This window comes from Haliaeetus albicilla, chromosome 13 (assembly GCF_947461875.1).
Source record: "Haliaeetus albicilla chromosome 13, bHalAlb1.1, whole genome shotgun sequence".
Lineage (NCBI taxonomy): Eukaryota > Metazoa > Chordata > Aves > Accipitriformes > Accipitridae > Haliaeetus > Haliaeetus albicilla.
This window is the reverse complement of record NC_091495.1, coordinates 2,138,300-2,160,809: the sequence shown is the minus strand read 5'-3', so window position 1 is coordinate 2,160,809 and position 22,510 is coordinate 2,138,300. Positions and strand designations below refer to the sequence as shown.

The window sequence follows — 22,510 nt, the reverse complement described above, 5'->3', positions numbered from 1 at the left end:
CAGGACCCCCCCCGTGTCCATGGGGCCGGCACAGCGTCAGCCATCCCCAACCCAGCAGCCGTGAGCCGCAGGTTTTGTGTGAGAACCACGGCGCCAACCCAAATCTCCCTCTGGGCCTTAAGGGCCTCCACCAGACCCGGGTCTGATGTGCCAACCCCGCATCTCGGCATCCCCTGTGAAGAAGGGGGGCCGAGCCCCGCCGCCACACACCACCACAGCAGAGCTGGCATGGCCAGGCGAGAAGCACCCTTGTCATTCCCAAGGAGTCTGACACAGGGCCTGAGCCAGCAGGAAAGCCTCCAGCGCAAACCCAAGGGGAAGGAGGACAAGTTTGCCAGCACGACCTTTTTTTTTTTTTTTAATTACACCCATAAGAAGGTGCCGCGGGTTTCCGTTGTTGACAAGAGCTGGTAGAGAAGCACAGTGGGAAGGGTCCTGTCGAGGCAGGACCCGCGCAGATACGCTCCCACTGCTCTGTGGCAGTGGCCGCCTGTTCTTGCCACAGGCGGCTGCCCTTCCCTTCCCTTCCCGCAGGCAGCAGGAGCAGCTGAACTCACCGTCTCTGCCTGACTAACGCTGCCTGGAGAAGGAAGCGGGACCTGGCAGTCTGGCTTGCTGCCGCAGGGGCAGGAGGCAGCTGGTTTTGCGGAGAAGAACTGGCTACGCATCCATCACAGCAGCAGGGGCTCGGTTTCCTGCACTGTCTGATGCGGCAGGCAGTGTTTGCTGAGAGAGAGTCTCCTCCAGAAAAAACACAAGGGTTAGAGGGAAGCAACCCCGTGCACCAGGTTACCTCCTGGAGCAAGCTGATGTAAGCAAAGTAGTCAGAGACAGAGGGATAAAGGCGGCTTAGCTCGACCACTTGCTAAGAGCTTATCATCACAAGCAGGTGGGTCTGCAAAGAAGCACATCCTCACACTGTAGGTGGCAGTGAATGGACCAAGCAGACTTCTGCTTCTTCCCCCAGGCTGGATCTGAAATGTGAAAAGAAGCATTTGGCACATACGTGTGCAACATCAGGACTCTCAGGAAAGAGACTTGTCTTGCAAAGTAAACTGCAAAGTATTACTTCTACGACATTACGGACTACTATGCAGAATGATCCCAGTGTTTACCCAGCTCAGCTACTGTAGATCAACAGGCATGATAAGCTGACCACAGTGGGCAGCTTCCTGGTTGTGAGGTATCAAGCATGTGGAAAGGTTTGGGCTTTGCTGCCCTATTAAGAAAGGGTGAGGTTCCACCTTTATTCTCCAGGAAAACTTTGTTCTGTTAAACCGAGGTGCGTTTGGCAACCGCAATTACTGCTACAGTCACTGCACAGCTCAGGGAAGCGTGGAGTAATTGTGTCATTAAGCGGGGTAGATGCTGGCTTTTTAATCACAGCTAACGTAACTCATCACGCTGGTCTCCGAGGCACAAAGAGCAGAGAAACTGAGGGCTAAGAGCACGGTTTGTTTCATCGCGTGCCTCGGAAGAGCCTCATCCGTTGCAGAGAAAGCCAGCTGTGTGTGACAATTCAAGCAGTGGCCTTAAGCTGCTACGAGCCATTCGGGCTTCTCATTATTCAACATTTTGGGGAGGAAACGTTCTCCTGAGAGGAGGCTGGTAGTGGTCCCTGTGCGGCCACAAAAAGAGAGATGGAGCTGCAGCAGCTATTTTATAGCCACTCCAAAGGCTGCCTAATTCTGGTGGTGACCTAGTGAGGGCAGGCAGAGCTCCGTGGCAACCCTGGCATGTTTCCCCAGGGCTGCCAGCCCCTATCAGATTGCACACCTGACTTCACACAGTGCCTGTTACAAGGCTGGCCTCAACCTCCTGTCCTCAGAAGACTCTTGCTGAAAGTGGGGGGTGAATTTCTGCTCACCAAACAGTGCCCCATGCTCAGTGCTCACCCATATAGCCAGCAGAGTAAAAGAAACTGTCTCTTACAGACAGCTTGAGTTGCCAAGAGGAAATAATGCACAGGTACTGCAGGCTTCACCAGTGTGCTTCAGATCTGGTTTGCTGGGATCCCTTTGCAAGTCACAGAGTTACGGCTATTCATCTTTGCCCAGACCACCAACAAAGCGATCCCTGAGCCAGCCACGCTTGCACCCTGTTCTCACCAAAGCCGTTAGGATCAACAGGGAAAGTTCTCATGGAAAGCAGTTCAAAGCCAATGCCAGATTTTCACAGGCAACACTAAGGAACAGGGTGTGGAGTGTCCTCCACGTAAGATAATACCAAGGGATCAAAACTTAAGCCTATAGTCCTGGGAGTGTGGTATATAACAGGTCTAGCAGTTAATTACCTGATTTTCCAATAAATATGGGCAAATTAGCAAGAAACAAACCATGCCCACATAAACGCTGGTGGACCTGTGAAGTTGCAAAGTGATTTTGTGTTTCTGCAGCCTGCAGAACAGCAATATTGATCTCCATCCCCCACCCCCTGTAACCTTTAACGAACTCATTCTTACCAGTCTCCCTGAAGGAGGCAAATGTTGGTATTTGTACTTTTTGCAGGTGAGAGACAGATCCAAAATGGCTGAGGTGCAAAGGCTCACAGGCACTTCATTGCCTTCAAGGATCTGGGGGTAAATGAACCACCTGGATAAAACAAGCGGTCTGTAGCACAGCAGAAATCCCAGGGCAGTTCTAACACCTTCTTCACTTGGCATCCTCCCTCTGAGGGGCAAAGCCACGGAGGCGTAAGCACAGAACAAGCAGCTCCTCAAAATCTTCACAGTCACCTTCAAGGACAAAGCCTGCTGGGGCCTGCATGTGTGCAGCTTCTGTGTGGATGCCCAGTAGAAAAATAAAGGAGTTTCTTGCCTTGCTCCACTGCCCACACACACGCTTTGCACCCTCTATCAGCCTTGAGTTTGCTAGATTTCAATGAAATAAGATGATGGAGAGGCAGCTTAACAAACAGTATGACTACAGGTAGGCTTTTCCAAGGGAAGGGATTTAATTCCATTCATAAAGACAGATACTTTTTCCTTCCAAGTACAGCTAACTCATAACACCAGTAACATCGAAAATTTTCACATAGTCATAAAGCAGGCGGAAATGTGCATGGATGTTAGGGCACACAACACTTGGATGGGTTCTTTTTCCCTCCCACTAACACCATTTTTGTTTTGGTGACAATATACATTGGCTACACAAAAACATACTTTGTGTCCATCGCTCTGCTGTTACCAAAATGAAGACTCCATTAAGGCAACTACTACTATAGCCAGGTACCCAACAGGTATACATGGTGGATTAAGAACAAAGAAGTCACATTTGTTGTGTAGCTCTCTGTGGGGCTTGATGTGAAAGGAACAGCACAGTGGATGTGGTTCGTATTTAAAATGCATGGACTGACCTTTGGTCAGGCAGCAGAGCAAACTGCCAACTTACTGTTCATCTGCAATAAAAGTCAGGGAGAGAGCAAAGCTGCTAAACTGTGTAAAAGGACTAGACCCCACTACCACAGAAACTGTCTGGGGTTTGTATTTTTTTAATTCTTGATTATTTCTATTTATTCTTTGCTCTCCTCTTTACTTACACATAGAGCCATGAAATCACAGCCTAGATGCTTTCAAGAACTGGAACTGGCCCACATCTACGCTCTCCTCCCTCCGAGCTCCAAACAGATTGCTTCTATAAAGCAGAGCATTTCAAACATCACCACTGACTTTTTGTTCTGGGTTTCTTTTAGCCAGAGTGTCTGTAGCAGGAGGGGGTGGATGCCGGAGCCTGCGAGGCTGGCTCTGTGGTTAGAGGTGTGCCCAAAGGGCTGATCTGCAGCATCAACAACTGGCAGATAGGTTGTAAGATTTCAAAGAGCTGATTTGGCAGCTGTTGTGTCCTACCTCGCCTAGCTACAAACCCGCTTGACATCTTGTTCCTGAACACAAAACACTGCGCACTACAAGAACTTCACACTAAGCACAGGGTCAACGAGGGGAAAGGAAGGCAGTAGGGAAGGAGCAGAAGAAAAGACATCTCCTCTGAGCCTTCCATTCGGGATCACATGAGTTCACACGCTCTTCATTATTCCTAAAACATGGCTCCAGTATTGCTGTTCTGGCATGTGTAGAGCTTTCCTGAAGTTAGCATCCAGCTAGATGCACCAATATCTTATTTCTCTTCATAGATTCAAGACATGGTTCCTAACAAAGCAATCAAATCACAGAAACACTGTGGATGATTTAAGTTTAGACATTCATTTCCCATAAACAAAAAGAGAAACAAAAAACCCGCGACTTTTCCTGGATAGGTTTTGAAGTCTGAAATCCATGGGCCCCCTCTGAAGTGACAAGTATTGGGGGGGGGGGGAGGTGTTTGTTTGTTTGTTTGTTTGTTTCTCAATGAGGCTCTCCAAAGTAACAGTGGCAGGAAAACTCCCCATAAAGAATTTCAGTCTTCCAGTGGTTTCAGCATGTCCCACTTGGCATTTCCAGGCCTCTCCCCTTGGAGGGTAGGAATCAGTCCTCTTGGATTGCACTTTCAGCACACAACATAGCACTGTTGATATTCAAAGTCCTAGGAATAAAGGCGTTGGTGTGTTCCAGCTCTCATGTGGCAGCCAACGTCCTCCGCTGAAAGCTGTGGTAGTTCTTTGCTTGACTGATTGGGCTTTTCACAGACCCCCAGACAGCTCGGACGGATCAGCGCCGCAGCCTGAGAAAGAATGCGTGCTTGCACTCCTTGCTGTCTAAGGGATAGTATTTGTCATAAAAATCCAAAATGTATTCTTCAGTCTTAAATCCAAATTTTTGGTAGAGCAGCATAGCAGGGTTGCTTGCAGAGACGTGAAGGGTTACGTCTTTGCCCATGCAGGTCTGCCAAGGGAGGGGGGAAAAAAAAAAAAGAATCAGAGCATGAGAATGAGACAGCCTCTGGGGGAATGCGGAGGTGAAGAGCTTCATCAGTTCAAGTATTTAAGTTACTGAGGAAATGTGAGAAAATCACAGGCCTCGACACAGAAGTTACCACACATAGCAACAGCTGAAAGGCAAAGGGAGCGCTGCTGTTCCTCTAAGCCTTTGTTTCTGGGAAACGTGGACTCTCTGACAATGAAAGCAGGTTTTGGATTATAATTTGTCAGCTTTCCTTTGTCAATTGCTAAGTAATTGTTAATTAAAAATAATCTCGGTATACAGCACTGATCTCAAATACTTATTAACAATGGCCTGAAGAAAAGACAAAACATGCCAGAGGATCAGGCGCCGTGCTCCTCCCCATCAGCAAACAGAGCTGAGCTCTCTGGGACCGCGCAAGCAGCCCCAGCGCACCTCTGGGCTGTCACGCTGGAATTCCTGTCTATCCCACCCACCTCCTCTCCCATCCTTCAGGGCACAGCACTCGCCTCCTGAGAAGGCAGGGAATTCAGTTCAGACAGCAAATGGCATGGCTGAAGTTACTTTAAAGATCCCAGATTATTCTAACCAGCAGCACTCTGATAAAGATGCCGATATAATAATTTTTTCCTGCTTTCATCTTGTGTTTTAATAGCATTCTATATATATTGAATGTATTGTAACTCTAAGTGGGAACAATAACACCCTTTAGGAAATTTCCAAGGTAGGTCATTCAAAGGGAAAGCTCTCACAGGGATTTAAGCGGGGGGGGGATAAAATCAGGAGCCATTTTGGGGAAAAGGTAGTTGGAATGAGATCATTAAGAAGATGCAGTTTGGTCCTCTGGGCCAGACGCATTAGAGGGTAACTTCTGACAACAATCCCAGCATCGAGGCACCATTTGCATCAACACATTTTCTGTTAGATTATGCTGTTCCCAAGAATTCATCCCCAAACTCAGCACTCTGATCCAAGAGACAGAGAATTACCCTTTATCCAAACAGTGTATGAAAGTGGCTCTAGCTACAGAGAGCAGACCCCGGTGTCAGCCCAAGCAGGCTACAAAGCAGCACACAATCTCGCGATTGAGGAACAAAAAGTCACAACCACCATTTCTTCTCCTACATGACTAAATGCCTCCTACCACTGACAAATAGTCAGCAATGGAAAAATAAATCTAATGCGAGCCGAACGTACAATGGTGATCTCTCATTGCTAGTGAACCTAATCAGCCTCTATCCTGCCTGGCTCTTCTCAACATGCTAATTTTATGCTAGTCTATCTGCAAGCAGAATTAGGTTAATTGGCTGTGATACATTCTACAAAACGCTGGGATCCTTTTCTACAGCTGACTTGCCAATACCTCCCAGCTCTGCTGGAGAGACACGAGTCCAGCTGCTGGATCCCTGCAAACCTTGGCGCATCGCTCGCGCCTGTTCTCACTAGGTGTTGACATCGCACATCAACAGTCTACAGTTGAGGGCAATTTACTTAAACACTTTACACAGAGATGCTTGGGAATTGTAAGGGGTGAATTTAAAGTAGATTGGTTAGTGGCCTGTGTTAACACGTAGAGCAAAGAGAGGTGGACACTGCAGAGAGCTGTGTAGGTAGGAGAGTTACTCTCGGGTGGCCCAGAAGAGCTACTCTCAGTGGAAACTGCTTTTCCGAGGTACAGATCACTGTTCCCAAGGCTCTGCCAGCACTCCCTACCTCTCTTCAGCCAAATGAGTATGAGGAAAAACAGTTTCAATGGCGAGTTTTTGCTAGTGCAGCTCATCTCGACTAAAACAAGTTAAGGAATGTTTCACACCGGCAGCTCTGCCAAGAGAGTTCAGGGAGTGGTAAAACTGTGGGCCCTGAAGAGGCACAGTTGGGGTCTGAAAAGGACATCTGTCTGCATCCTTACTCAAAATTAAGCTGGCTTTCCTGCAATTTAATTCAAGAAAGTGAATGGAATTAAGGCCACCTGAACAACAATATTCATTCAGAGATTTCATGAAGTTTAACTACTTTAATACCACCCGTTTAGTTAGCTCAGATTAATTTTCCCAAGTGTCCCTGTGGAACAAAGCCCAGTACAAGCTAGTTTGAACAAATTTGAATGCGGTTGCAAACACTTATTCTTTATCTTCAACTCAGCTGGATTTGAACCAGAGTATTAAAAGTGAAAGAGAATGATTAAGATCAGAAAGTGATTTAATGCAATGACCTTGGTCACAGAATAAACCTCCAGGGGTAGCCAAGAAAGCTGCAATAGATTCTAACTGAACCTCCCCACTATTCTCTCACTTTCTCCTTTAAACCCCAAATTTACAGTATTACTGTTATGTGAACTACTGACCACTGAGGAACACAAAGTTAATCCCAAAACAGTTTAAGTCTATAGCATCTCACTAATTCTGAGGACCTGACCAGGATGGTTATTGTTCTAAATACATTTTAGTTTCTGCTTTTGAGGTTATTTCCCCCCATAAATGTTCACACAGGCTGCTGACAATCTGTGCAGGTGTGTAAACAGAGAAAGGGCAAGGGGAAAGAGCCAGAAGGAAAGAACACAACACTACTTACTCTCTAATATTTGCGTGTGTACACACAAGGAGGAAGGGACAGCTGGTTCTTTAGCAGAGACATGGGACTTTTTCATTACCTGGATAAGATGGTAAATCATGAAGGTTGCAATCCCAGCTCTTCTCCACTCAGGGTGAACTAACAGGAAAGAGATGTAAGCTTCATTGTACTTCACGTCTGGCACCATAAAGCCAAAGGCAATGATAACTTTCTTGTAAAGGACGACAACGCTGAAGTCTGGGTACTGCAGGCATTCTGACAAATCGATTCCTACGGAGAAAGAGAGAAACAGCAGTTGAAAGCATTGCAAACCAAAAGAAAAGTGTCACGCTTGCACGGAAATTCAGGGGTTTAAGGCCTTTTAGAAACACTCACTTGATACCTTCCTTTTACCTGTATTTCAAAGCTCCGATATCGAAAGATGCTTCAACAAAACACACAGACAAAATGAGACCTTCTTAGTAGTGGGGATTCTTGCACAGAGAAATTAACAAAGCTGATTTCTTCCCAAATGACTGGAGGATGAAACTAAAACTCAAAAAGCATGTTCTCTAAACCAAGGTGGTTTAAAAAAAAAAAAAAAATCACATGATCTCAGCACCCAACTAATCTTTCCATGGTTTCTACTCTGAGCCATATCAGCAGACTCTGCTAAGGACCCAGTTCTAAATATGCACGTGCAATTGTTTGCTGGATTGGGTCCTAGTAAGTTTGCGCCCCTTGCCCGGGGCTCCTAAGGGCTGCAGTGACGTTAATGGATAAGGGTTTGCTGCTTCATTTCACCCGGGCAGGGCCAGCACCAGGTTGGCGTACACCATTCCCATTCCAGTCAGCAAATGCCCAGGACCTGGCTGCAGACGAGCAAAGGGGGTGGTTTGGAGTCTATCAGCCTGATAGTCCGGGTGAACCATCCCGTTCTTCCCGCAAATTCTCTCCAGACACAGCAGACGTGAAACTGGGCTTCAGCTTTAGTAGCATTACCTGCCAAGGGTTCCTATCTCTTTTCTCTACCTGGCCTTCAGCTCCTGCTCACTCAGCACGCTCTTTGCGGAGTTGCACTGTGAACCCAACCGCAGCTTTCAACACTATCAAAACATTTGCTTTTAGCATGCAAATTCCCTCATTTGGGGCGCGAAGCAGGCTCTCGGGCAGTGGTGCTTCTGTGAGTCAGAGGCTGGACAGAAACACCTGAGGCTGGCGACTTGCGAGCGGAGTTTGTTACCTCGCCTAATCACATTGCTGCTCCAGCCTAAGAGCACCCACACAGCAAGTTAGGGCCAAGCAGTGCAGTTCAAGGCACAAAAGGCTGCTTGGTAATTTGTGTGGACAGGCCCTAAATGAGGTGCAAGGCATAGCGGAGCTGTGCCATAAATGTTAGTTTCAGCCTCAAATTGGCAATCGCAGATATATTTGGACCGTGGCGTAACAAAATAGCAGAGTATGTTTTCCAGTAACGTTTATCACTCTTGATGAGATGCAAGACTTCATAAGGCACCAGGCACAAATAAGCGGGTGAATTATTTTCTTGCTCGAGAGTAAGCTGGGTGGAGTAAGACGTGGGAGGAATCGATTGGCAATAGGGAGCCGCGTTAATTATCTCAAGGCTGCAGTTGACTGTGAAGTGCCTTACAGCGTGTCTGTACAGGAACGCTACATTGCCCTGAGCACACTGGCGTCTATGAAATGGTGCCGTCCCCTCAGCACGCAGTTATTCCTGTAGGAAGATGCTTAGCTCAGTATGGTTTACCACTCGTCTGCTCAGGAGATGTTTCCCGTTAGGGCATGAAGGCACAAGATACCGTGAGAGACAAGGGGGAATCTTGCTTCACATCAGCTCATTTGCGGTAACTACCTGCAAACTTGTTTCTGCCTTGTGAGAAACAAGAAGAGCTCTGACGGGAAGGATCTGGGGAGGCGGAAGAACTAAGGCCTGCGCTCACCCCACCTGGTGAAGCGCCTAAAACTTGAGAATTCAGTCAATGAGAGCATCGCTATTAGAAGGCAACTGAGCACACCTAAGATGTCATTTACTGACGACAGCACTCCCCAAGCACACGTGCTTCGGATGCCTAAACTTAGGCGGAATTACAGCCATTTCTCTGAACAAGGGTGCTAGCTTAATGATGCCCTCCCAGCTGCGTATCCCACCCCTTCCTCAGTTGTACCAGCCCGTTGTGAAGCTAAACTCTTCCCATCCACAGAGACACCGTGCTTTATCTCCTGAAGTACCACCTCCTCACTTACCTCTCCTGCTAAACAGAATCAAGATGCAATGCATCATATAATCCCAGCCTCAGAAAATTTACACCATGGAAGAGATTTTGATTCCTGTGTGGGGACTGATGGGAGTGTCAGCTTTCTGATTTAATGATGAGCAGTTCACAGTCGGGTGGAACACACCCACGCTCCTTACATTAAATAAAACAGGGTGAGTCCTGAAGAACTTAATGAAGGTGCGACCCAACTTGGCCAGAACTTCAAATGTGTTATCAGAAGAGGAAAGACTATGACAAAGAGGTTCAACCTCTGTTGGGATTGCAAGTGTCTCTCAAGAGCTCCAAAACAGCTTGTGAAAGGGAAGATATGCCACGTTATCTCCCCCTGAATTGTACAATTTGGACAATGAGTAGCACAAAGAGCTCCGATCCTGACTGCAGCGTATGAGCGCTGCTGAACTAGAAACCCTGTTGAATCACTATCTGCAAATCAAAACGTAAAGCAAACAGTTACTTGGAATTAAGGTGTGTACTGTTTGTACTGTACTTTTCTAAATTTGTCTGCCGCGTTGTTTGCTGATCAGAAGCTGATCCATGCAGTAGATGAACATCACTATTATTATTTCAGAAGAACTAAAGACTACAGGCTCATAACTGTCCCCATAAAGGGCAGCCACTGTCGCCAAAGAGCCTACAGTTCAAGAAATTACACAGAAAAATCGATACCCAAGCTTTCCCATACCTTGCAGATACTGAGGCTTGAAGAAATAAAGGACATCACAGTGAAGCTTGGAGTTGTAAGTGCGATTCCGAGACTTCACTCCAACAACATATCCAGCTTATGGCTGCTAGGAAGAAACTTTCTCATGAAGCTAATGAGCAGTAGAACTCTGGCATAAAACTGTCTACTTCAGCCCCTGATTCTGCAAAACGTTTCATTGGACGCTTAATTTTAGTAACTGACTACTCCTATTGGCATCAATGGTGTTACCCAAAACAACCTATTTCTTTAAGTGCTGTGCTAATTAGGGCCTAATTGCCCAGTTCTAAATGATCTCAAAAGACAAAGACACCAAACCCATGTCTCCATCTCAGCTGCATTCCTATGACATCAGATAATGGTTTTCTAAGAACCGAGCCAGACACCAACTGAAGAAAAATTTGGCCCAAGAATATTTTTTCTGAACAAAACCACTTCCTTCTTAGAAAACCAAGCGTTGAAGGAATCTTACCAGGCCAGAAGAATTCGTGGCACATGGAGTTTATAGTGGGGATGTGATTAGGGCGAACATAGCAGTAATCAACGGGTGCTTCTGGCTCAGCCTTCCAGTTGAGATCATTCCTGTGCGGATACGCCCGGATTTCTGCCAGCAGCCTGAGTTTTGGGGGCTTTGTCTCATAATCGCGCCTGCCAGTAACATGAAAAGCAAACACAAAAAGCAAGTGAGCAACAATAACTGCCACTACAGCTGAATGGGTACTGCCCATGAAATATTTTCTGACATGCTCAACTTGGAACAAAAGAACAGTCTCTTCCATTCATGTGGGAAAACAGCACCCAGCTCAGCAAAAACACCCTTGTGTCGGAGGCCAGGGCACTTCCCGGAGCAGCAGCACACCAAGCCAGCCTGTCCTTACAGCAGAGGCAAGGAAATCATGGTTCTGACCCAAAAGCAGGTGCAATTTGCATTGAATGACTACGGTGATTCCCCTTGGAGATTCCCCTTCCCAATGCAGAGCCAGTTTAACTACTCGGCTAAATAAAACACTATCCTTTCAGCCCTACCATAGTATACTGGGTTGTACTTCAAGGATGAGTGAGGAGCACTGCCCAGGAAAGGTGTCCTCTCCGTGGGCTGTCGGTTCAAAAGCCAAGAGCAAATTCAACCTCTGACCATCTGTACCTGATGTAAGGTTTCAGGACACGGGATGTGTAAGGACTGACAATACTGTGGTCTGTCAGCAGGTCTTCTGAGCCTACCAGTCGATACAGAAACTTCGTTGTCTGCTGTCGATATCCCTTCATGGCAGGCAGCATCGTCTACGTGTACAAAAAAACGCAGAACATTTCAGGAGGATTAGTCAATGACTTAACACAGGAGAATCACGTCAACAGAGGGAGAACAAGGGCCTTTCAATGGGACAGGACGGACTGGACCCACAGCATGACAGTCCCACCGCAGAGGACTCTGCTGTGCGCTCTCAGATTTAGCACCCAAACCGACGAGCTGCACACATCGCTCAGAAAAGCACTGCAGGTGATCTCCCTCCTACATAGCATGAAAGAGCAACCGCCTATTTGGGTACTTCCTGGCATCCACCTTCAGTGTTTGGGCAGGGCTGGAGTACAAATACATAAACATTTGTGTTGCTGACACCGACAGACAGCTGCGCTGTACGAGCATGTCCCAAGAAGAAAGGGGCTTGCGAGAGCATTGGTGGGGACACAGCCCCAAGTCAAAATGAGTCTTGTTCACATAATCCTTCTCACTTTGGGAGTCAGATAACCTGAAGGTGACACCGCTGTTTGCAGCAAAAGCTCTAAAATAACCAGCGCCAAAAGCTCACTTAGATTTGGAGACACTCACCTGGTATCTGTCCAAGATCCTGAAGTCCTGGCTAGTAGTTCTGTACGTCGCTTGCCCCGCTGGGGACCTGGAAACACCTCCTTCTTTGGCTCCGTAAATCCCATCAACCAAGAGCAGTGCAGCGTTCACAACTTGGTCCAAGTCAAAGAGCGGCAGTCCTCTTTCCCTCTTGGCCTGCCTGACTATCAGCTTGCGCCTCAGTCTCCGGGCCTCTGGGGTCATGCTCATGGCATTGGGACAGGCTTCCAGTCGCTTCAGCAGCAGCTTTTCCTCATAGATGCTAACAGAGGTGTGCTTGGGAGCTCTGGGTTTAGCATCCTTCTCCAGCTGTGGCTTCCTCTTGTCTCGCCCCCTCACCTGCAGTGATGCGTTTGACTCTTCAGGATCTTCACTGTCACCTTCCATCCTTTCTGTTTTTTCTTCTTCACTCTCCACCTCTTGCTTGATCTGCTCAGCTGTCTTCACTTTTTTTCTACTTGCTATCACAGTGCCGGCACCGGCTGTCCCACTGGGAGGGGGCACGTACTCTATTCCTGGGTCGATGACTCCATCTCCTTCCATCTCCTCATCATCTGTTCAACAGATCAAAATAATCCAGAGGAAAACAATGTCAGCATCAAAGCCCCATTTCAAAAAGGGTTGTCACAGGACTTTTCTGCTAAGGAGAAATCATGTGGGTTTACCCCACACACTCCATTTTCTATATACTTCTGGACCTCCTGATTTTGGACAGGAGACACCATAAGGAGTCCAATTTCAGGACACAGAATCAATCCTGCTCCCAAGGTGTCTTGCAGTTTGGCAGCTGAAAACATAGCACTCCTGAGCTGCAAGCTCATGCCCTTTGACAAATGTGAAATTGTTGAAAATTCCTGAAGACTGGGGATCAGATGGTCAAGCTGGTGAGCTATATCTTCAGCTAGCATACCCTGGAGAAGTTCTGTTTAATCTGAGGGAACAATTAGGAGTTACAGAAGCACAGGATTTGTCCCCCTACAGAACCTGACTATTCTTCTTTCCATCAAGAATTACTTTATTCTCTACTTTACCAATTAGATTGAGGTCTGGCTTCTTAAGGAACTAACAGCATTCAGCCTGCATCACTACTTTGCAACCTGACTGAAATCTAGCATCTGTTAATCGGCGTGTTCAAAATTACAAAACTAGTGGAACATTACCATGAGAATAAAATTTCCTCCATTTAAAAACATTCAAGACAAAATTAGAATTGCTATCTAACAGCGTAATCTGTGTTGCAGTGAAATGCTTATGCAGAGTGGTGCAGCAGTTGCTAGGTGAAATCTTCTACCCACTGTTTATTCAGGATCCCTCAGAAGATGATAACGGTGGCTTCTTCTGCCCTTAGAAGCTGGCTATACAACTATGGAAAATTAATCAAGACTTACATGTAACTAAGACAAACAGATTACCGGTTACTTTCCCTCTGATCTTGAAAAGACCGTGCAGCTCATTGGGAGGTTTTTTTTTAACATCTTCCTAGACAACTACGTGCGGCTCATTATTAAACAAATACGTGGCGTCTCTTACCATGAAACAGAGCCTGTGGTGGCATGACATCTGGGATGAGATCTGCTTCTGAGAGAAGGCTGGGAGTAGCTGAATGCGAGGCTGGAGTGCCAGGAGCAGAGAAGTCCAGCGATGGGGAAGGAGAAGGGCTAGTCAGAGGAGTACGATCTGAAGAGCTCAAGGAGGAGAAGTCGATCACCTCTCCTTTCTCAAGGACGATATCGGGACGACGGCCTCGACTGGTGAATTTAACGGGAGTGGAGGAAGTACTCCGGTCCAGGAAGCCGGCTGCCTCCTTCTGGGCTCTCCGAATATCCTTGGCTTCTTGAGTGCGAGATCTCTTCTCCTTCAGCTCCATGGCCGATTCGACCGGATTGCGGCTTACTCGCTTCCTGAGTCCTTCCACAGTAATGATGGGATCCAGAGGTGGCTTTGAAGCTGCTAAAGAAGTAGTTTACTTATCCTAACAGACACTGGGCTCCTGCAGTCACCGGATACATACTATACGGTCATAAAAACACATCGACTACAAATCTTAGACGATGTGTTTTCAATATATACAAGAAATGCACTCTGGGCCATGTAGCGTAAAGCCAATGCACCACTAAAGCCTCATTGAAGCCCCAGTCTTGCTCCTCTGCACAGAAGGGAATTTGCATCTAGTGACAAAAGATAAAACACCCTCCCCAGGGTAAAGAGGAGCAGCGAAATTGTAGATTTCAGCTAAAAAAAAAACCCTGCAAAAATCTCAAAAGTCTTTAAATCAGTTAGCACAATGCAAAAAGGTACTAAAATAAAACAGGCTTCTCACGCTACAGTGTATGCACCGCAGTCCTCTTAAGTCAACCATTACAGCAGAGCAAAACTAAGAAACTGTCCATGCACACAAACACGTGGTTTTAAGTAAACTCCTCTCACGTCTTCCAGCTCTGGCCCAACTAGGAACCTACACACCACTGGGGAAAGAGTTACCTTTTGCCTTTAGTGCAGACGCAGACAGCTTCTCTCCTTCAGGTTTCATTGTTGGGGGTTTATTATGAACCAGTTTCCACCATCCCGGTTCTCCAAATTCCTGTGCCCCTGAGCGGAAAAACAAGGGGCTTCCCACAGAGAGACAGCCAGCAACTGTGCTCCACCATGTTGAGGTCTTTTTCCTATGGTGGGCGAGGGGAAAACAAGCGTTAGGTCCCCATTCAACAGCTGGATTTTCATCCTGAAGCCTCCTCCCTCCATCAGGGTGGAAAAGGCAGAGTGGTCCTGCCACTGGCACTGATGCAGGGGGATGACGTACTCCCTACCCCCCCCCCAAAGAGGTGAAAGATTAATTAATTTCTTCTCAAACAACCACTCTGAAGAGCAAACTACGGTGTACTGGTGGGCTCTAATGCACAAAGCGCTGCGTACATAGGCTCCATAAATGCCATGCAAATGCAGCATGGCGAAACGCAATTTTTGTTTTGTCAATGAGCTGCCATACGCTGAGCCTACAGAGGAGAGGTCTACCCTGCCACTGGAACCTCCAGCTTTCAAATGCTGACGTTGCTACCTTCGTTAACGATTTGACGATACAAGAACGGGAACAGGATCCTAGTGATAGCTGTGTTGACCTGACAATGCAGAGCCCTATTCCATTACTGAAGACGGCAAACAGGACAGGATGGGAGAGGCAAGGGAAAGGTAGTGATAAAGGTCTCACTTCACACAGAAGGAAAGACAAACTTAATTTAAATGCCTGCCTTGACAACTTTGAGATTTCATTTAGCAAAGCACGAGCCCAGAGCTGTAGGACAGGATCCCTAAGGCTGAATTCACAAAGGGGGTTGGGATCCGACCGCTCTGCCCTCCGTAGCTGCCGCCTTGTCAGGCGCTGCAGAGAAGCACAGTTAGGGATCTGAGAAATAAATCACCGAGGACAACAGAGCTGTGGGAAGTGGCAAGGTAACAGGGTACGTATGCTTGTCCCACAGACGCATGCATGCGATACACACTGGAGCTCTGTCTCTGCTTAGGGTTTTCTCCCACCAAACCTCTCCTGCAGCATGGGGAAGAGGATCCCTACTAGTCAACGTACCCATCAGCCACACTCACTGAACTATTTTTGCGTTTTTGGCCACTTGGAGGCAGGGAGCTGCAGTTAAGCCTTTCACTCTGCAGGGCAGCGTACTGGGCATCTGAGCACTTTTTGTTCCTGGTCACAGGGCTAACTAAGATGTCGTTTAGGGAAGAAGTGAGAAGAAATCTTAAAAAATTGCCCCTGTAGCCAGTAACTGAGGTACTCCCTTGGACACTGGAGAATTAGGTTCACGGTGCAGAGTCTAAACCCGTATTTGCACAGGACCTCAGGATTCCTTCTCACCTTTGCACATCTCCACTGGCAAAAACTTCAGTACTCGGGCTGAGCTTGGCCGAGCAGGTATTCGCTGCTGTCCGAGTGTTGCAATTACACACCTTGGGGTACTGACCCTCAAATGTGGGGGATTAAACTCAGGTGCCCCAGATCAGAGTCCGGAGCGTTAGACTAAGTCTGGATAAGCTGTATTTTAGTATGCCGAGAAAGTAAAGCATTGCACACCTTGAACTGCTACACATACGGTTCAGCTGTCCCTGCTCCATCAGTGGCCTGTCCAGGAAAGTGGGGAGACTGTATCTGAGGCCAGTGATCATTTCACCTGAATTTTAATCAAGAGTAAGGAGTGCCCAGTTGCCAGGGCAGGTCTCAAAAGGCAGCAGCGAACCCTGGGAGGTGGTGGCTCCCTGGGCAAGGGACACTGGGCCATCAGCCGCCTTCCTGTCAAAGTCCCCGTGGTCTCCAGAGAGGACAAATACTAACATTTCTGAGAACAGAGCAAGGAGGGACAGACAAGCAAGGAAAGCAAAGCCAAAGAGCAAAGCTGGTTAGGGAGAAAGCCCAGATCTTACAACAGAGAAATCCCCATGGAAGAATAGAAGCTATGAAGTCAATCAAATCTACAACTTCGAAGGCTTGCTCAGTTCCTTCCCTGCCTCCGTAGCGCATGCATTAACAGTGAGATTTGGGGTTGACACAGCTTCAGCACGCTCAGAAAAAATGTGCCGTTCGTCTATACAGCACACGACTCGTCGTGCTGCAAAGGCTGCCCTTTACGAGAAGGGTTCTTCCTCTGGCAGCTTCTTTCTTTACGCACACTGAAAAACATTTCAGCAGTTTGTAATGCCTGCTACGTAAAAGCTATTTTATTAAGATCCAAAACAATCTGAGGCCCAATCTTCCTTTTTGGAGAACTTGGTCCCTGCAAGCTTTATAGCCAAGTAACATGGTACTTTGCTGGACCTCTTTTTTTTCTTTAAAGCCCAGTGACATCAGGACTAGCCCATCCGTTGTGACTATTTAGAAAGACTCAAAGGCTTTGCAGGTTCATACGCTAGCTAAAGGAAAATAAGAAATAATCCAAAATATATGCATTTACATTGCTTTTGTGTGAAATTTTTGGGTTTTTTTCCCCCATTAAGAAATGCTTATTCTTTCTCAAGAGTACCCTTCATGCCCACATTCAGGTTCTCAATATTAAATCCTCCAATGTTCTCACCAGTAAGGCTCAAAAGAGACATCACCAAATTAACCAGGATTCTTGTCCACCTGTATAACAGGTTTTAATTCCTTTGGCTCACCAACCAGACCCTCAGGGAAGCATCACGTCTTTACCTGTTCCCTAATAAGAAAGTCCAGTGTTTCTCAATAAAAGCACAAATATCTTCTTTCCATCTGAAGTACCCCTGACGGCCTGTTCCTTCCAGAGACAAATTGTACATTGCCAGCATGACAACCTGGAACAGAAAGTGTTGGATACAAGTGAATCCCTTCTGCTTCATCTGCTGAACTGCCCCCCACAGCCGCCACACACACACAAATCTTTGCTCCCTCATAAACATCTTATTTTTGCAACATCTCACAGGCAACTTCTGCAATCCATCTTCTTCCTGCTTTCATGCTGCCCGTTCTCGTCTTTCTATTGTTAGATGCACATTCTCCCAGAGATTTCTCCATCCCAAGGGAATAACAAGCTGCCTAGTCATGCAGGTTTATGCTGAGATACAAGCTTTCGCAGTGGTTGTAGAAATGAATTATATCACAGCTGGGGTCTGAATGTAGTGTGGAGGTAGGGAAAAAGTCTTTCCAAAAAAATGGTCACAAGTAAACCCACTATCTGATCCATCAGAAAGGTAGTGACAACGGTCTTTCTGGATACTTACTGTTACATTTCAAACCGTACAGACTGTAAACTCTCTGTAAAATTACATATCTACTAATTGTTCTGGGTATGCAAGAACTAAGTTTGTCTATAAGAAATAAGTTGTCTCTAGGTGATTTTCATTAAACACAATCAATTTACAGCTCACTCGTGTTTCACAACCAAATTCAGTCTGGCCTATTACACACCTAAACTAAAGGGCAGGTTTGACAAATATCACACCTCTTTGTAAGTAGATCCTAGGTGATCAACTGTTAATTACATTTACCCAATTCATTTGAATACAACTCAAGTCAGCTGGGCTGGGACCATCTTTCAACAATCACACAGCCTCGGTTGGATACTACTTCTAATAGGGACTTGTTCTTCACTGTCAGAGAAGTCTGAAATGTGTTTTTCTTAGGGAGTTGGGTCTCCTCGCAGTGGGCCGTAGCTTTCTGGAATGCATTGCTGAAGATGCCAAAATGAGGAAATACGGACAGCTTTAGTGTTCCCTGGACCCTATCTCTGCCTTGCAACCCCTCTTAATTTGATAACTATTTATCTAGGACTTTGTGGCTTTTAAGTCAGGTGGGACAGTGTCTCAGGACTTCAAAATCAATTCTCTTCTCAACTGGCTAAAGAGAAGGATCTGTTGAGGCCACATACCCTGAAAAAAATCCAGAAATCACTGTCCCCATTTTTCCTACGTCAGAGAAGTTGATTTGACCACTTCCCTCAATTCGACTTACCCAGAAGCAGCAGCAGCTCTGGCTGCTGGAAGCCTAGGGAGATGGTCTCTTCACTAGTCAACTTTCTTCCTCACCCGTTTTGATTTTGTCTGTCCCTTCCCCATGCCACTCTGAAGAGACCTGGCTGTACTGATGTTTTAAATGATCTATTATGAGACAACACACCACTGCTGTCCCAAAGGATGCAAATAGATGCCTCGCGCATACCGCCCGATGCTCAGCATGTGGAAACACTTAATGCTGAGCAACAGCTACTGCCTGGTCAAATTCGGTTTATGCCGAGGGAACCAGCACCGCCCGCCTGCCCCTCCAGCGCCCTGCTTGGAGCAAGACGATGTACGTCAGTCTACCCATACGGTGGTTGCTGTATAATGGAAATTATTTTGGTTGCTCAGGTGTGCAAGTGACCGAAATAGCAAATTCCAGCAAGGACTGCTGCTAATGAGTAAGCAGTCAGGTTGGAGCTTTGTGTTCAGGGACCTGGCAAGCTTTCTGTTTGTATGTTGCCACCTCACTAGTTTTACATTTGCTCATATAAACAAAAAACTGTTCATGCCTAGCAGCCAAATTGCATTCATTTTGCTTTTCCAAACCTGCCCGAAGCCATGAATTCATGAGCAACATAAGGGGAAGAAAAAAAAAAAAAAGAAGAAAAAAAAGGAATGTGGTTTGTATGATTATCTTTCAATCTACCTGCCAAATGCCCAAGTTCTAATATGCAGGCAATCCGTAGATAATTAATTTCTGAAGTTCATGCATATGTTTCTGTGTTACCTATACCTGATCCTCCTTTTCTAGGTAGCACATACACAACAAACAACAATTTTAGAAAGTCCTGTGGTTGCTCTGCTGCCACAAACATTTTACTTACTTGTTGCCATGTTAATCTCAGCCGTTCAAATTGCTCCTTCCCATCTTCTGAGCAATCAGAGCAAGTAAATCTGAAAAAGTTATCTCCTTTGAGGTAGCTGAGCTGTTCTCTCAGTTGACCTAAAATGAATAGGCAAAAATCAATTTCTCAGTCCTTTTATAGGAAAAAGTGCTGCAAAGGAGATTTCGATTTCCTACAACATCAGGCAGAAAAGTATTTTTTGCCTTTTTCCCAGAGTCCAGAGAGCCAGACAGTTCCCAGGAAGCATCGGAACTCGCGGCGATGGAAGGCACAGGTTCCTTTCACAGCTCCAGCAGTGACCAACTGAAGAGCACAGGCATGAAAAGGGGCATTCTACTTAACATCTGAAAGCAGGTACAAAGCCAAAGATTTCCTTGTTTCCGCTGCATTTCTCATTCCTTCTTGCTCCCCAGGATAACCTATATACTTCAATAAATAACTGTTTTCCCACTCTACTTAAAAAAAAAAGCTGACCTGTTAAAAAAAGGTATGCCACTGCAAAAGCTACCAGAATATACAAGCATTCTCTTCCACGTCATCTTCCCACTCACTGCTGCATGTCTTTACAGCTCTCTCTTCCCCTGTCCATGAATTGTTACTGAAGTAAGGTTGCCAGTCCCTGTTTACAGCAGCCTCCGGGATGCACTGGAGCAGACACGGTGTGAAGCCTTAAGGTATTTATTTCTCCTATCAGGGGAAGATCTGCTTTCCTTGAGCCAAAAGAACGGCCCAATGTTATCAGCAAACACTTTTTCTTTACTGCAGTTGATGCATTAGATCCCAACTCAGCAAAGCACTTTTTGCTGTGTAAAGCTAACCCTGCATAAAAGTTTGTCTGAACAAAAGCGATCTGCTGGGATACAGCCACCCGTAAAACCTGAAGTTACAGGCTCTAATTCTATGTTTCTGCAGCAGAGAAAAAAGACATCGTATGAATCAGAACTTCTAAACTCACCAGGGGTTAATTTACACAAATATGAAAAATTAAAAAATAAAATCACAGGACAGGGAAACAGTTAAGACTACGGCATTTCTGAAAATTCACACACAAAAGGTCTTTCTCTAAAAGTATGACATCTCTTTTACTGTATAATGACACCAGAGCAAGCATTTGTAATAGATGCTCTGCTTCCATAATGAATTACAGAATCTAGCTATTAAAGTTGCACCTGTGTCTGATGGGGGAAAACCCCCCACACTTAGTAGATTGACAGAATTTCAACATGGCAATTCAATGTAAAAAGTGATTATTTGTCTGAGCATGTTGGTGCTTTTCACAAGTGACAACTGATATCCATATAACTGAACAATTAGCAAAGAGAACAGTATTTCCCTTTTCCAGCTCGTTTACTTTGTACATTTGTATCTAGTTACTGTTGCTCTGTGATTGGCTTTTTTCTGTTCTTTGGATTTGTTCCACAGCAACGAGAGAGAGGAACATCTTTGTAAAATAAAACAAATTGAGTGTTAAATCAAGGGCTGTAAGATGAGATCTCTCATGCTACCTTTAACTCTGCTCCATTTTTTTTTTAATTAATGCATTTCAAGTTAATATGTCCCTTTAACTGCGTACTACCTTAATAGGATGATGCTGGTTCCACCACATTAACATCCAAACACTCACTAACGTGCCTCGAGAGGCGATTTCTACACTGTGACTTCTGGCAAATTTTAAGATGGCAAAAAGGGCAGCTCTGACACATCTGCAAGGCAGGTGCCACCTGAAGAGTCACAAACACAAAATAAAAAAACACCAAAAATTTCAAAAAAAAAACCCCAAACCCCCAAACCAAAAGGTGTTTAGCAATCTAAGCTAAGCTTAGATTATCAGATCTAGCTTTTGGATCTAATAATAGATCCAATAATCCACAATTTAGAAAGTATAGTCTAGTCCGTTAGGTTGCTAACAACATGTATCTAATGTCAAGCAGCAGTAGCAGAGGGATCAAGTTCTGCAGTTTGCTGCAAACGCGTCCCAGAGCTAGCTGACACAGGCTGGACACGCTTCTGTGAAAGCTAACTTAAATTCACATTACCGGCAAACCATGAAGGTTGAGATTTAGCCATATGCTCCACAGATGTGACAAACTGACCAGAAAAAAACAGAAAAAGCAACACCATCCCAAAGCCCTTTTCCTCCCCAGAGCTTTACACCGAGGGTCATTATCTTTATCCGAGTGAGCGCAGGGGCCAAGTTGCTTGGCCAAAGTCCCCTAAATAGGCCAGCGGCGAGGCTCGGGAGGGCGCGCGTGTTTCTGAAGTCGTACCCTTGTTCTCTACTAATTAAAGACGCCGGTCCCATTTCTTTACAGGGAATACCAGCTTCGGACACCCGTACAGTTCATGGATTGTAACGCGCACCGCTGGCATCAGGCAATGCCAAGACAGCCTTTCTCCTCCAACATGGGATGGGATACACCTAAAGAAGGAGCTGCCCCGTAAAACAGGTACGCGGGACAGCGTAACTGCAACAACCGGGGCAACGCGAGCGAGACGTAACCCAGCCGGCAGGCTTACTTGCTGGAATCCACTTCTGGCACTTCTCGCAGTAATAGGACATCTCCTCCATCCAGGACGCGTCACCTTCGTCGCTGTTCAGAGAGTCCCCGCTCTGGTCGTGCGATAAATCCACAGAAGCCTGGTCCTCGGACTCGACGATGAGGAGGGTCTCCCCTTCCACCTCACCCTCCTCCAGGCCCTCTGAGGTGGAGGTCCTGGTGGCTTCGTCATCGTGGCGGCTCAGCAGCCCACTCATGTGAACGTTATTAGCCATCCTAGATGGCGTTTGCATAACAAGGAGCTATTCCTCCCCACGTTGACAAGTCCATCCACGCCAGCCAAGCCTCGACAGTCAAAGTACCGAGGACAGAAGAAATGTTTTGTGTCCGCCCTATAGCTGTTGGGACGGGATTATAACCTATA

The 22,510-nt window shown here is 46.3% G+C and overlaps 1 protein-coding gene across 3 annotated transcripts; it reads right to left on the bottom strand.

Annotated features, from left to right (window-relative positions):
- Positions 1-366: 366 nt before the first annotated feature.
- Positions 367-22,379, bottom strand: KAT14 (lysine acetyltransferase 14). 3 transcript variants are annotated; one of them, XM_069799879.1, is made up of 10 exons: positions 22,106-22,379; positions 19,568-19,686; positions 17,419-17,540; positions 14,709-14,890; positions 13,758-14,177; positions 12,210-12,781; positions 11,526-11,662; positions 10,854-11,029; positions 7,485-7,675; positions 367-974 (listed from the first exon to the last, which is right to left on the bottom strand). In XM_069799879.1, the coding sequence occupies exons 1-10, from the start codon at positions 22,377-22,379 to the stop codon at positions 825-827; spliced, it is 2,343 nt and encodes a 780-aa protein (XP_069655980.1). In that variant the 3' UTR covers positions 367-824. The 3 variants fall into 3 exon arrangements, with proteins under 3 accessions (XP_069655980.1, XP_009921219.2, XP_069655979.1); XM_009922917.2 differs by lacking the exon at positions 367-974 and adding an exon at positions 2,931-4,816; XM_069799878.1 differs by lacking the exon at positions 367-974 and adding an exon at positions 2,931-4,816 and having other exon boundaries at positions 13,758-14,174.
- Between the last annotated feature and the right edge of the window lie 131 nt (positions 22,380-22,510).

Coding starts and splice junctions, on each gene's coding strand:
- KAT14 (XM_009922917.2), bottom strand. CDS start 22,379: ATGCAAACGCCATCTAGGATGGCTAATAACGTTCACATGAGTGGGCTG. Junction 11,663..12,209: donor GGATCTTGGACAGATACCAG/GTGAGTGTCTCC, acceptor TTGTACACGTAG/ACGATGCTGCCTGCCATGAA. Junction 11,030..11,525: donor GTCCTGAAACCTTACATCAG/GTACAGATGGTC, acceptor TGTTACTGGCAG/GCGCGATTATGAGACAAAGC.